Source organism: Heloderma suspectum, chromosome 3 (genome assembly GCF_057233095.1).
Source record: "Heloderma suspectum isolate Gila_16-S chromosome 3, 16-S_ref, whole genome shotgun sequence".
In the NCBI taxonomy this organism is placed as follows: domain Eukaryota; kingdom Metazoa; phylum Chordata; class Lepidosauria; order Squamata; family Helodermatidae; genus Heloderma; species Heloderma suspectum.
In genome coordinates this window covers 111,004,224-111,018,110 of record NC_139460.1, presented here as the reverse complement: position 1 = coordinate 111,018,110, position 13,887 = coordinate 111,004,224, and the positions used below count along the sequence as shown (strand labels likewise).

At 41.2% G+C, this 13,887-nt stretch overlaps 1 protein-coding gene across 4 annotated transcripts in view; it reads right to left on the bottom strand.

Annotated features, from left to right (window-relative positions):
- Positions 1 to 13,887, bottom strand: part of GPM6B (glycoprotein M6B) — a 154,755-nt gene that overhangs the window by 42,857 nt on the left and 98,011 nt on the right. Inside the window, exon 1 of one of the 4 annotated variants that reach the window (XM_084844178.1) lies at positions 2,049 to 2,212. The exons of 2 other annotated variants lie outside the window; for them this stretch is intronic. In XM_084844178.1, the coding sequence (XP_084700304.1) occupies positions 2,049 to 2,097 (49 nt within the window). In that variant the 5' untranslated portion in view covers positions 2,098 to 2,212. Of the gene's footprint in view, positions 1 to 2,048; positions 2,213 to 13,887 lie in introns of those variants that run through there. One more of the 4 variants, XM_084844172.1, reaches the window with a different exon arrangement.

Sequence of the window (13,887 nt, the reverse complement as noted above, 5' to 3'; positions counted from 1 at the left end):
TAATTTCAATTAGACTTTGGAATGGCCGGTTAATTTCGGCATGGAAATGAAAGTAAGTTTCTTTTAAATTAATATGTAAAACATAAGCAGTCAGAGTCTGGTCTGCTTTGTGTTTGAGGAGAGCAATTCATATTTTATGCATCTGTGAAGAGTAAGGTGATTCTGAAAGGGGCAACTGGAGAATATGCATTACTATATCTGTTATCACTTGCCTTTAAAGACTTAACTATAGCTACATCCTTGCACACCATCTGAGAAAATGACATATATCCACGGAGTTAGTCCATCTAACTAAACAAGTTAAGATACAATTGTAAAATTATACGTAAAACCTAGAGCAATTTCCTAAGCTTAGAGTATTTGTTAAAGGGAAACACACTCCATAGTCACCATGAAATGTCACCATGAAATGGATCATGATCCCAAAGACTATGAAAGTAGCTCAGTGAGCCCAAGGGGACGTAAGGTAACAAACTCCCCAAGTTGTAGGGGTTTGGGAATAGCGGGAACATTTGATAGGAGCCTGACATGGCACAGAGATTGGCTGTTTAAACTTTTCAAAGCCATGAGCATGCCACGGCAGTGACTAGCATCACTGAAGATTTTTAAAAATATAAAATTGTGTTGCAGGTGCTTTTTATAAAAAGCTCTCAAAGTCTGTACAGCTCCTTTTAAAGATTGCTTCGTAAGCAAATGTCTTTTGAACTGCCAAAATACAATTAATGTTTTTGATTAAGTGAGTTGAATAGTAAATTGTGTACCTTTTAGGCTGGTTATAAAGTACACTTAGATATTAATTTCCTTTGTATCAGTGAAATTTCCACATGGGTAGATTTAGGATTTGGGTGTCAGGCATATAGACATTATTTTCTCTGCCACCCCACCCTTGCAAAGAGAGTTTAATTGGGAAGATCTGAAGCACTGCTTAAGCTTTTTTTATATATATCTCTTAGCATTGTAATATTTCGTGTAGAATCCCTAGGTAGAATGATACCATGGTACAATTGCTTGCCAAATTTCACTTTACTGAAACTGAAACTCTTCTTGTATTATATGGATTAACTGTTCCAGTGAGCGACACAGTTAATTTGCAGAATATGGATCCCAACATTTTCACTGCACATTTAATTAACAGATTCACTTGTAGTCGCTCTAAACCAGTACCTTAGAGACAGCTATTATCAGTTCAGGAGGTTTTGCATGAAATACTAAAATGCCACCAGTAACACATAATATGCACAATAGGTCCTGCACTGATTCATACAACAGAAATTATTAATGCTGAATGAAATCCCCTATTGAGTAATGTATGCTTATTCCCTTTAAACCCAGCACCTTTACACAACAAATGGCTGCAAAGTTTTCACTAGCTTCCTACAGAGAAGGGTAATCAATTATAATGCAAGATATTCACTTTGTAAACTTATCCTGTGCGGCATTTAACTTTCAGAGCAATAAATCACCAACATCATCCAAATTCATTCTCTTGCCACACTGCCATTTTTCTGGTTGGTAAATCTGTGTTTTAGAACACTTCTTCCCAAACACTGTGGTATACTTTATTAATCTATTTTCTATATTACTGCTCTATTCTATTTTCCCATACATTATACTATAATGATTATAGAAATGCAAGATATAGGTGTTATACAATAACAGATGAAAAAGAATTCTATGTGTCAATTCTACATTGACAGAACGCTACATGTTACCATAATACTGGATTGTCAAAAAGCCCTACCATCAAACTCAAAATGTATGAACAAGGCATGCACGTACACACAGGATTATTTTTCTGTAAGCTCCTAAAAGACACAGCACAGCTTTTTCATGGGGTTGGAGATGGCTAAAAATGCCAACATAAAAGGATAGATGGCTGTTCCGTTAATCTGCTGTCAAGTCATACAGAATTAAAACCACTGGAAACTAGAAGATGCAATAATGATCATTTAAGCGCTGCTCTAAAGAGAGTGACAAATACAGCCTAAATCTTTTACTGAAAGTTCTTTTAAAGATTTAAACAGTCTATTGTTTGGTCCTCTGGGTACCTTTTTTCTCTTGGCTTTGTTCTGTATTTTCCTCTGCTGTAGTTTCCATGGCTGGCTTTATACCATCCACCAAAAATGCTTTCACTCCCCGCCCCCAGCAAAGACTCTCTCTCCCTTCTTTCTTCCTTCCCTTCTGTCTCTTATTTACTGCCGCAGTGATTGAGTGGCTCAGTTCCTCACTACAGTAGATTGCACTCTTTTTCCAAAATGCACAAGTCTTGTCAGCTTCAGTTTTGATCTGCCTACTGGTCCATAAAGATATTTGCCAGGAAACACTCAGCTATACGTCAGAGACCCCCTCAGTTATAAAATCACAGTGCTGTGCTCGATTGTCTCCCGTCTCTCTGTGTATTTGCAGTGGGAACTTGAAGAATCAGCTAGCCTCTCATTTCTCTCACATGCTCTCCACTTTCCTTTTCTCTCTATGAATGTTAAATCAATTCTCTGGTGAAGAATAGATCTGTGACATCAGAAAAGGGGCTGCATCTGAAGGAGTGAAAGGAGCCCCCTCCTGTTGCATGACTCAGCAATGACACTAGCCCCTCTTCATATGCCATACCTAAGGAGAGTCCATGTCATCAAACAACAAAGCTCCCTTTCCCATGAGATTCTATTATTATGCTTGAATTTTTATTTATTCCATATGCCCTCTGTTCTTACACAGACAACAGCATGTGCCCATTTCCTATACATTAGCATTTGACTTTAGTGATTGTATGGCTCTAACGCAAGTATTTGCAAATGTATGCCCATAAAATAAATATATCGATGCCAGTGATTATGAGACCCTTGTAAGCTTTTCACAATTCTGGGGCAGTTAAACATTACAACACAAATTCAGATCAGTGAGTATAGACGTGCAGGTGAAAATACAATTAGGTGTATAACATCTCAGGTTTCACAGTTTGATTCCTAATGTTAGGTTCACCCTGTCATTTACAAAGAAGCATCCCTATTAAGCATAAGCTTTAAAAGACTACAGAATTATTTCAGTAAATGACATGCTGTAATCAGCATCCTAGATGCTGAAAAATGAAAAATACCCAGTTTTCCAAAGGACAGTGCTCACTTAATGCCCAATAAATTTGTCGTTTCAAACAGATTTGTCCAGACACAGGTAAATTTTAGCAGGAGCTGACCAGGTATAGTGCATAATTATCCCATGTAATAGATGCTGGTTTGAAGATTTTTGCAAATCCAAACTTTTTTTTGTCAGTTTCTTATTTGTTTGGTATTTTGCACTGGAAATCTGGAAATGAAAATCCAAGGCAGAAGTTTCAGCTCTTAAAAGGACTGCATTCTCAAGCTTTATAGACATGATGGAAAACTAGAATAAGTGTTTATTTTAAAGGGAATGTTTGAACATATTCTCAGAGTTATAAACTCCCAGCATGTTGAGAGCATGCTCTTTAATGAGCTCCTGTCATGCTAGGTTTCCATGCACAGGGACTCCCTCACATGATGAACAGCAGTCAAACATGCATTCCTCCCCCTGCCCCACTGCATTATGAACTGACACTGACCATGAGAACTATACCATGTGCTTTTTTCCTGAATGTTTACATTTGTTCTCAGAGAGTAGTGAACTAGACAATAAGGCTCTCATTGATAAAGTCAAAAATTCCAGGGGAATTTTCACATTAGCCTAAGGGGAAAGCAGTACCCCAGTCCACAAGGGAAAACACTTTTACATCCTTTCCTGCTTCATCACAATGACTCCTGTGCACAATAGCAAGGTAACTTTTCATCTTTACATTTTTCAGAAACATGGACTTCTCATCTCTCTCTCCTAGAATTTCCTCTACCTTCTGGGTGTGGGGTCGGGGAAAGCATTCAACAAGATAAAATCGCATGGATTTTTTATTTCTTTTAAAATCCATCCGAATAGATTGGGCCTGGGGCCCTATTTTTGCATACCTGAGTACAAAATATCTTTTCACTTTTCCATTTCAGTAGCAGATATAGTTCTCCAAAAGTGTGTTCAGGGTCCTGGGGAAACTGTATGAAAGGTGAAGTATCACATCACCTGAAAAGTGTGATATGGCTTCACACTGTAGTCTTCCCTAGGAGAAACCCCTGTAGTATATCTAGATTTTTTTTATTTCTAAAATCCAACTTCATTTTTAAAAATACTTTTCTACCACTTCACTGCATCATATGAGAACTACAAAGACCTTGGCATCTAGAACTTGAGATGCCAACAGCAGCTTTCTTCTAACCATACAGCATCCATAGCAACCTTGTACGATGCATCACTACATCTGTATGTTTCCCTCTACGCTTCGCCTCCGGAAAGATTCCTTATTCATTTTTTTCTTCAAATGCAATGCTAAGAGGGCTAACTTTCAGCAGGTGGGCTGGTTACAAAATGGCATCGTCAAATAATACCCAAACCACACCAAACTGAAAGCCAAGTGACACAAAACTTAGAAGAAATTTGGAGAATATAGGACAAGCCATAAGAGAGAACCAGTCACAAAAGAGAAGCAGCACATTTTAACATCTTTAAAAAGTCAAGATATTTGAAATAATTAGTGTGTAGTACAGGGCAATATTACAGGATAATGTATATGCCAATCAGCAAGCTTTATGAATTCTGTCATCAATAGAAAACAAAATATTTTCACGGCTAGCCAGTCACCATCATTTGTGGGAGAAGCAAGTCTTAATATCAGAACAGTATTCTTTCACATTGAAATAAGTATAAATGTATTTATGAGCACAAGCTAGTGTACTATAAGTTGATTAGTCATAGAATCATAGAATAGTAGGGTTGGAAGGGGCCTACAAGGCCATCGAGTCCAACCCCCTGCTCAATGCAGGAATCCAAGTCAGAGCATCCCTGACAGATGGCTGTCCAGCCTCGTCTTGAAGGCCTCCAGTGTGGGAGAGCCCACCACCTCCCTAGGTAATTGGTTCCATTGTTGTATTGCTCTAACAGTCAGGAAGTGTTTCCTGATGTTCAGCTGGAATCTGGCTTCCTGTAACTTGAGCCCATGATTCCATGTCCTGCACTCTGGGACGATCGAGAAGAGATCCTGGCCTTCCTCTCTGTGACAACTCTGAACCCTCTCCGGCTTGTCTGCATCCTTCTTAAAGTGCGGTGCCCAGAAGTGGACACAATACTTTAGATGAGGCCTAACCAGTGCTGAGTAAAGGGGAACTAGTACTTCCCGGGATTTGGAAGCTATGCTTCTATTAATGCAACCCAAAATAGCATTTGCCTTTTTTGCAGCCACATCACATTGTTGACTCATATTCAGCTTGTGATCGACAACAATTCCAAGATCCATCTCGCTTGTAGTGTTGTTAAGTCGCGTATCCCCCATCTTGTAACTGTGCATTTGGTTTCTTTTTCCTAGGTGCAGAACTTGGCATTTATCCCTATTAAATCTCATTTTGTTGTTTTCTGCCCAGCGCTCCAGTCTATCCAGATCACTTTGAATTTTGTTTCTGTCTTCCAAAGTATTAGCTATCCCGCCCAATTTTGTGTCATCTGCAAATTTGATCAGCATTCCCTGACCTCCTCATCCAAGTCATTAATAAAAATGTTGAAGAGCACTGGGCCCAGGACTGAGCCCTGTGGTACCCCGTTCATTACCTCTCCCCAGTTTGAGATGATCCCATTGATAAGCACTCTTTGAGTCCGATCCTGTAGCCAACTGTGGATCCACCTGATAGTTGTTTCATCTAGCCTACTCTGAGCTAGTTTGCTCATCAGGATATCATGGGGCACTTTGTCGAAAGCTTTGCTGAAGTTGAGGTATATGATGTCCACAGCATTTGCACAGTCCACAAGGGAGGTTACTTGATCAAAAAATGAGATCAGATTAGTCTGGCAGGATTTGTTCTTGACAAATTCATGTTGGCTTGGAGTAATCACTGCATTATTTTCAAGGTGCTTACAGATGGATTGCTTCATCATCTGCTCCAGAATGTTCCCAGGGATTGATGTCAGACTGACTGGTCTGTAGTTCCCAGGTTCCTCCTTTTTGCCCTTTTTGAAGATAGGGACAACATTAGCCCTCCTCCAGTCATCTGGCACTTCACCCGTCCTCCATGATTGCTCAAAGATAATAGACAGCGGTTCTGAGAGTTCTTCTGCCAGTTCCTTTATAACTCTAGGGTGCAGTTCATCTGGCCCTGAAGATTTGAACTTATTGAAAGTAATTAGGTGTTCCTTGACCATATGCCTATCGATCTCAAGCTGCAATCCTGCCCCTTCAGCCTGTACTTCGCCTTTGCCAGGGGGCTCATAGACCCTCTTTTGGGAGAAGACTGAGCCAAAGTAGGAATTGTACACTTCTGCCTTTTCCTTGTCATCTGTTATCATTTTGCCATCCTTATTTAATAGCTGAACCATTTCTCTCCTCTGTCTTTTACTATGCATGTAGCTGAAGAAAGCTTTTTTGTAGCTTTTAGCATCCCTCGCTAACCTCATGTCATTCTCAGCTTTAGCCTTCCTGACGCCTTCCCTGCAATTCTGTGCTACCTGCCTGTACTCTTCCTTTGTTGCCTGGCCTTCCTTCCACTTCCTAAATGTGTACTTTTTTGTTTTCAGGTCATCTCTGAGCTTTTTGTGAAGACACATTGGCTTCTTCTGTTGTCTTCTACCTTTTTTTCTTGTTGGAATTGTTTGTAATTGTGCCTTGAGAATTTCCTTTTTTAAAAACTCCCACCCATCTTGGGCTCCTTTTCTTGTTCAAGTCACTTGCCATGGGACCTTACTTATCATTGTTCTGAGTTTATTAAAATCAGCTTTCCAGGGTACACGTTTGGCTACACTTCGCTTTTGCTTCCTTTAGAACCAAGAACTCAAGTATAACATGGTCGGTTGCTTTCCCCCAGAGTTCCTGTAACTGCTACTTTATTCACTAAGTCATCTCTATTGGTTAGGATCAAGTCAAGGATAGCCAATCCTCTAGCTCCTTCCTCTACTTTCTGTAGGAAGAAGTTATCTGCCACACAAGTCAGGAATTTCCTGGAGGGGCCATGTTTTGCAGAATTTGTCTCCCAACAAATTTCAGGGAAATTGAAGTCCCCCATTACTACTACATCATGATTCCTTGAAACATTGGCAGTTTGCTTTTCAAAAGCTTCATCCTTGTCTTCTCCTTGATTGGGTGGCCAGTAGTAGACTCTGACCACCATGTTCCTTTTATTCTTTGCTCCATTCATTTTAACCCAGATGTTTTCGATGGGGCTTCCAAGCTTATCCTCCGGTATTTCTGTGTAGAGATCTGTATTTTTCACATATAGTGCAACCCCACCTCCCTTTCTGTTCCTTCTGCTCTTTTTGAACAAGTTATATCCTTCAATTGCTGTATTCCAGTCATGAGAGGCATCCCACCAAGTCTCAGTTACACCTATCAAGTCATAATTTGACTTATGACTTTGACCCTCCTGTATTAACAGCTCAAGTTCATTCTGTCTGTTTCCCATACTCTGGGCATTAGTATATAGACATTCAAGACCATGTGCTTCATGGTCTGGCTTTCTTCCTACATGTTTGTGAAGGCTATTACTGGGTGCTGTTCTAAAAAATTCTAAAGCAATTCTAAAAAATAGTATCAGTTGTTTAGCATCTTTGGCTTAAACTTGAAGGGAATTGGACAGGCAGATCTGTCCACCTTTTAATAACTGTGATGGACCCCCCTCCCAACACACGCACAACACACAGTTCAAAGCGGCTTCTGCCATCATGCACCAAAATTGGTTGTCCACTGTAGCCTGAGGTGCCCAGCCCCAGAGAGGCTGAATACAGACAATTATGTCTGTGAACCAGCAACAACAAAAACTACACACACACACAGAGTATATTAATATTAATCAGGTCCAGTATATTAATATATACTGGACCTGATCCAAGATTAGCAATTTGATATATATATGCAGGAGCACAGGGAGCTGCCTTACACGGGGTCAGACCATTGGTCCATCTAACCCACTATTGTCGACACTGGCAGCAGCCCTCCAGGATTTCAGGCAGGATTCTTTCCTGGCCCTACCTAGAGATGCTGGGGACTGGACCTGAGACCTTGCAAAACATGCAAAACACATGTAATGCGTTTGGAGGGGGAGGGGTTGGAGTGCAGGATTGAGGAAGGTGTAGCAAGCACATTCCTAGTTGCGACCACTTTTCCCTAGTCCCATACAAGTCAATTGAGTCGTAAAAATGTATTTTTATCCCTCCCTCCCTCCCTCCTTCCCTCCCTCCCTCCCTCCCTCCCTCCCTCCCTCCCTCCAAGGAGTTCAGGATGCTATGCAATGAACTATACATGATTCTCCCATTTCATCTTATTCTCACAATCATCCTGTGAGGTAGGTTAGAGAGTGAGAGGGTGAGCATATGTATGAGAGAGTGTGGACATGAGACTGGCCCAAAGTCAAACGTAAGAATGAATACTGCATGTTCACAGTATGCCAGGAATCCGGGATTGTCATTACGTGTGAACATGGCCATTACTTTGCTATGCCTACAGGCACTAATTCCCAGAGATAGAACTCTTTGACCTCATTCAGACATAATGCTTAAACCATGGCTTATTGAGCTTGACTGAGACTATGCTCACATGCTCCTCCCCCTCTTTGTCTTTGGTGTAGCCACAAGAAGGAGATTAGAAGCATTCACTTCTGTTTTTAATTAACTGTGGTTTAGCATTAATCTTGCCTACAGTTTATCGAATCAAGCCAGTTGCATAAACTATGGTTTGAAGTTATCTTGTTTCACTAAACCATAGATAAGACTAACCACAGTTAGTCTTATCTAGTTCAGACACAACACTGAACTGTGGTTAATTGAAAATGGAAGTGAAAGGTTCTGGTCTCCATGTGGCTGTGCTGGAGAAGAAAAAGAGAAGGGAGAATGTATGAGCCTGAGGCTTGCCCAGGCTTATTCATGTAAGGCTAAACCAGCCTTCCCCAATCTGGTGCCCTCCAAATGTATTGGACTGCAACTCCCATAATGGCCATGTTGACTGGGAATGATGGCAGTTGCAGTCCAACACATCTGGGGGGCACCAGGATGGGGAAGGCTGTGCTAAACCATATCCTAGCATCACATCTAAATGAGTCCTTATTCTTTGAGTCCAAGTATATTACAGATTCAGAACATTGTTTCCTTCAGGGCCTTCCCATGTCTGGTAGAATGCTGTCTGTACTCTGTACACAAGTAAAGTTTACAATTCAATCCTGTAAATACTGGTATTTAGTACCACAAACCTTTTCCTCTTCATTTTTCATTTTCATTCTTTCTTCACTTTCCTCATTCCTCTTGGAATGAATCAAACTGTGTTATTTGTAGATTTTACCTTGCTTCTGGTTTGTCTATTTATTTATTATTTATAATACTTATATACTACTAAATAAAATAAAATCTCTAAGAGGTTCTGCTCCCTCTCTCCCCACACCCCAGTCACTTTACAGCTCTCTGTTGTTCCATATAGACCTCCAGTCCAAGCTCCCCTACCCATCTTTCTGTCTCTTACACTAGTGCACATTTTACCAGATCTAAAGGCAGTCTTCAGCAAAGGAGATCGTTACCTTGTCGTGGTGCTGGAGCTTGAGCACCTCAATGACGCCATGCGCTAAACCGTGAAGGGACACCCAAGACGGGAAGGTCATGGCAGAGAGGTCAGACTAAATACGATTCCTGGGGAAGGAAACGGCAACCCACCCCAGTATTCTTGCCATGAAAACTAAATGGATCAGTACAACCAGAGATATGTCGGTATACCATCGGAAGATGGGACTCCCAGGTCGGAAGATGGTCAAAATGCTACTGGGGAGGAACAGAGGATAAGTTCAACTAGCCCCAGATGTGATGACGCAGCTAGCTCAAAGCTGAAAGGACGGCTAGCAGCCGATGGTGCTGGTGGTGAACGACGAATCCGATGTTCTAAAGATCAACACACCATAGGAACCTGGAATGTAAGATCTATGAGCCAGGGCAAATTGGATGTGGTTATTGGGGAGATGTCAAAATTAAATATAGACATTTTGGATGTCAGTGAACTGAAATGGACTGGAATGGACCACTTCACATCAAATGACCACCAGTTCTACTACTGTGGACAAGAGGACCACAGAAGAAATGGAGTAGCCTTCATAATTAATAATAAAGTGGCTAAAGCCGTGCTTAGATACAATCCAAAAAATGACAGAATTATCTCAATTTGAATTCAGGGTAAGCCATTTAACATCACAGTGATCCAAATATACGCCCCGACCACAGATGCTGAAGAAGCAGAAGTAGATCAGGTCTATGAGGATCTGCAGCACCTACTGGATAGTACACCAAAAAAAGATGTTATTTTCATTACAGGAAACTGGAATGCTAAGGTGGGTAATCAAATGACACCTGGAATAACAGGTAAGCATGGTCTGAGAGAACAAAATGAAGCAGGACATAGGCTGATAGAATTTTGCCAAGACAACTCATTGTGCATAACAAACACTCTCTTCCAACAACCCAAGAGACGACTTTATACATGGACTTCACCAGACGGTCAACACCGAAATCAGATTGACTACATCCTTTGTAGCCAAAGGTGGCGGACATCTCTGCAGTCGGTAAAAACAAGACCTGGAGCTGATTGTAGTTCAGATCACAAACTTCTTATTGCACAATTTAGAATCAGACTAAAGAGAATAGGGAAGACCCACAGATCAGTTAGATATGAGCTCACGAATATTCCTCATGAATATGCAGTGGAGGTGAAGAATAGATTTAAGGGACTAGATTTAGTAGATAGGGTCCCGGAAGAACTATGGACAGAAGTTCGCAACATTGTTCAGGAGGCGGCAACAAAAAACGTCCCAAAGAAAAAGAAAACCAAGAAGGCAAGATGGCTGTCTGCTGAGACACTGGAAGCAGCCCAAGAAAGAAGGAAAGCAAAAGGCAACAGTGATAGGGGGAGATATGCCCAATTAAATGCAAAATTCCAGAGGTTAGCCAGAAGAGATAAGGCATTATTTTTAAACAAGCAATGCACGGAAGCGGAAGAAGAGAATAGAATAGGAAGGACAAGAGACCTCTTCCAGAAAATTAGAAACATCGGAGGTAGATTCCAGGCAAAAATGGGTATGATCAAAAACAAAGATGGCAAGGACCTAACAGAAGCAGAAGAGATCAAGAAAAGGTGGCAAGAATATACGGAAGATCTGTATAGGAAGGATAATAATATCGGGGATAGATTTGACGATGTGGTCAGTGAGCTAGAGCCAGACATCCTGAAAAGTGAGGTTGAATGGGCCTTAAGAAGCATTGCTAATAACAAGGCAGCAGGAGAAGACGGTATCCCAGCTGAACTGTTTAAAATCTTGCAAGATGATGCTGTCAAGGTGATGCATGCCATATGCCAGCAAATTTGGAAAACACAAGAATGGCCAATAGATTGGAAAAAATCAACTTATATCCCCATACCAAAAAAGGGAAGCACCAAAGAATGTTCAAACTATCTCTTATTTATTTCACTTATTTCACATGCCAGTAAGGTAATGCTCCAGATCTTGCAAGGTAGACTCCAGCAATTCATGGAACGAGAATTGCCAGATGTACAAGCTGGGTTTAGAAAAGGCAGAGGAACTAGAGACCAAATTGCCAATATCTGCTGGATAATGGAGAAAGCCAGGGAGTTTCAGAAAAACATCTATTTCTGTTTTATTGACTATTCTAAAGCCTTTGACTGTGTGGATCATAACACATTGTGGCAAGTTCTTGGTGGTATGGGGATACCAAGTCATCTTGTCTGCCTCCTGAGGAATCTGTATAACGACCAAGTAGCAATGGTAAGAACAGACCATGGAACAAAGGACTGGTTTAAGATTGGGAAAGGAGTACGGCAGGGTTGTATACTCTCACCCTACCTATTCAACCTGTACGCAGAACACATCATGTGATGTGCTGGGCTTGATGAAGCCAAGGCTGGAGTTAAAATCGCTGGAAGAAACATTAACAATCTCCGATATGCAGATGATACCACTTTGATGGCTGAAAGCGAGGAGGAGCTGAGGAACCTCATGACGAAGGTGAAAGAAGAAAGTGCAAAAGCTGAGTTGCAGTTCAACCTCAGAAAAACCAAAATTAGGGCAACCAGCTTGATTGATAATTGGCAAATAGAGGGAGAAAACACAGAGGCAGTGACAGACTTTGTCTTTCTAGGCGCAAAGATTACTGCAGACACTGACTGCAGCCAGGAAATCAGAAGACGTTTACTTCTTGGGAGGACAGCAATGACAAATCTTGATAAAATAGTTAAGAGCAGAGACATCACACTGACAACAAAGGTCCGCATAGTTTAAGCAATGGTATTCCCTGTAGTAACCTATGGCTGCGAGAACTGGACCATAAGGAAGGCTGAGCGAAGAAAGATAGATGCTTTTGAACTGTGGTGTTGGAGGAAAATTCTGAGAGTGCCTTGGACTGCAAGAAGATCAAACCAGTCCATCCTCCAGGAAATCAAGCCAGACTGCTCACTTGAGGGAAGGATATTAAAGGCAAAACTGAAGTACTTTGGCCACATAATGAGAAGACAGGATACCCTGGAGAAGATGCTGATGCTAGGGAAAGTGGAAGGCAAAAGGAAGAGGGGCTGACCAAGGGCAAGGTGGATGGATGATATTCTGGAGGTGACGGACTCGACCTTGGGGGAGCTGGGGGTGGCGACGGCTGACAGGAAGCTCTGGCGTGGGCTGGTCCATGAAGTCACGAAGAGTCGGAAGCAACTGACCAAATAAACAACAGCAGCAGCAATGTGGGCAGCTCTCTCTTGTCTAAGCAATAATGGAGTGTGTATCTTACAAGTCAAATCTGATTTCATTAGATCACATACCAGGTGTATAATTTACAACACAATTTTTCTAGTCACTCTTCCCTCCCTTTAAATATTCTTCAGAAATCTTTCACTAAAATACTGGATTACAGTGCTCCCAGTTTATCACCGCTTTCTCCACAAGCACAGATTTGTCATTAAGTTTCATGTTAGTTCAGCTACTATGTCTGTATGTCAGGCAACTTCAAGAGGGGCAGTTCTTTCAAGCTTCCATTCTCTTCTCCTCCCACACCCTGAAAAAGAAATCCAGGCAGACGTAGTGCCTCTACTGGAATCCAGTGCACGCATAAAAGTAACAGTCCTTTCTGCATTTCACAATGCCCTTGAGAATGCCATTCAGGAGCAATGACTGCTGAAGTCTGATAGCTCTCTTATACTCACTTCACCACTGTGCCATACATATCAGTAAAGCAGGATCTTTGGTGCTCAAGGTGATTTTTACAATCTACTTTTTAAGAAAATATTGTGCATCTTAAAGTGACAGAAGCAAATAAATTTGCATGGTTAGTCTGGGTTGCATTTTGCCTAAGCGCTGTGAAATCTAGGAACAGCAGGGAATCTCATATACACAATAAGCCTGAACACAAAAGCGCTGTAGGGTGAGTCGAGGACAAGAGTAGCAACCTTGATTCTGCATCCCCAGTTTGACTGTCTAGTAAATTGCATTGCCAGAGTAGGATTATTGCAGACAGTATTTATTTCTAACATTTTGTCTACTCCGCACACAGGTTGTCAGCCCTTCCCTTGGGAAACTCAACATGAGTCCAAAAGCATCTAAACAAGGAAGGGGAAATTGCATTCACATTCAGTCTGCACATTATCCGCTTTTGTGCAGTTGACCTCCCACTAAAATCAATGACAAAATTACAATTGTTTTGTTCCCTTATGACCACTTAAATGCTGTCCTATCACACAAAACATGTCTACTCAAAACCTGTGGCTGTAATACCTGCATCAGTGCATGTTGTCATTAGCATAACACTTTACATTGCCAGTGAATAATTCAT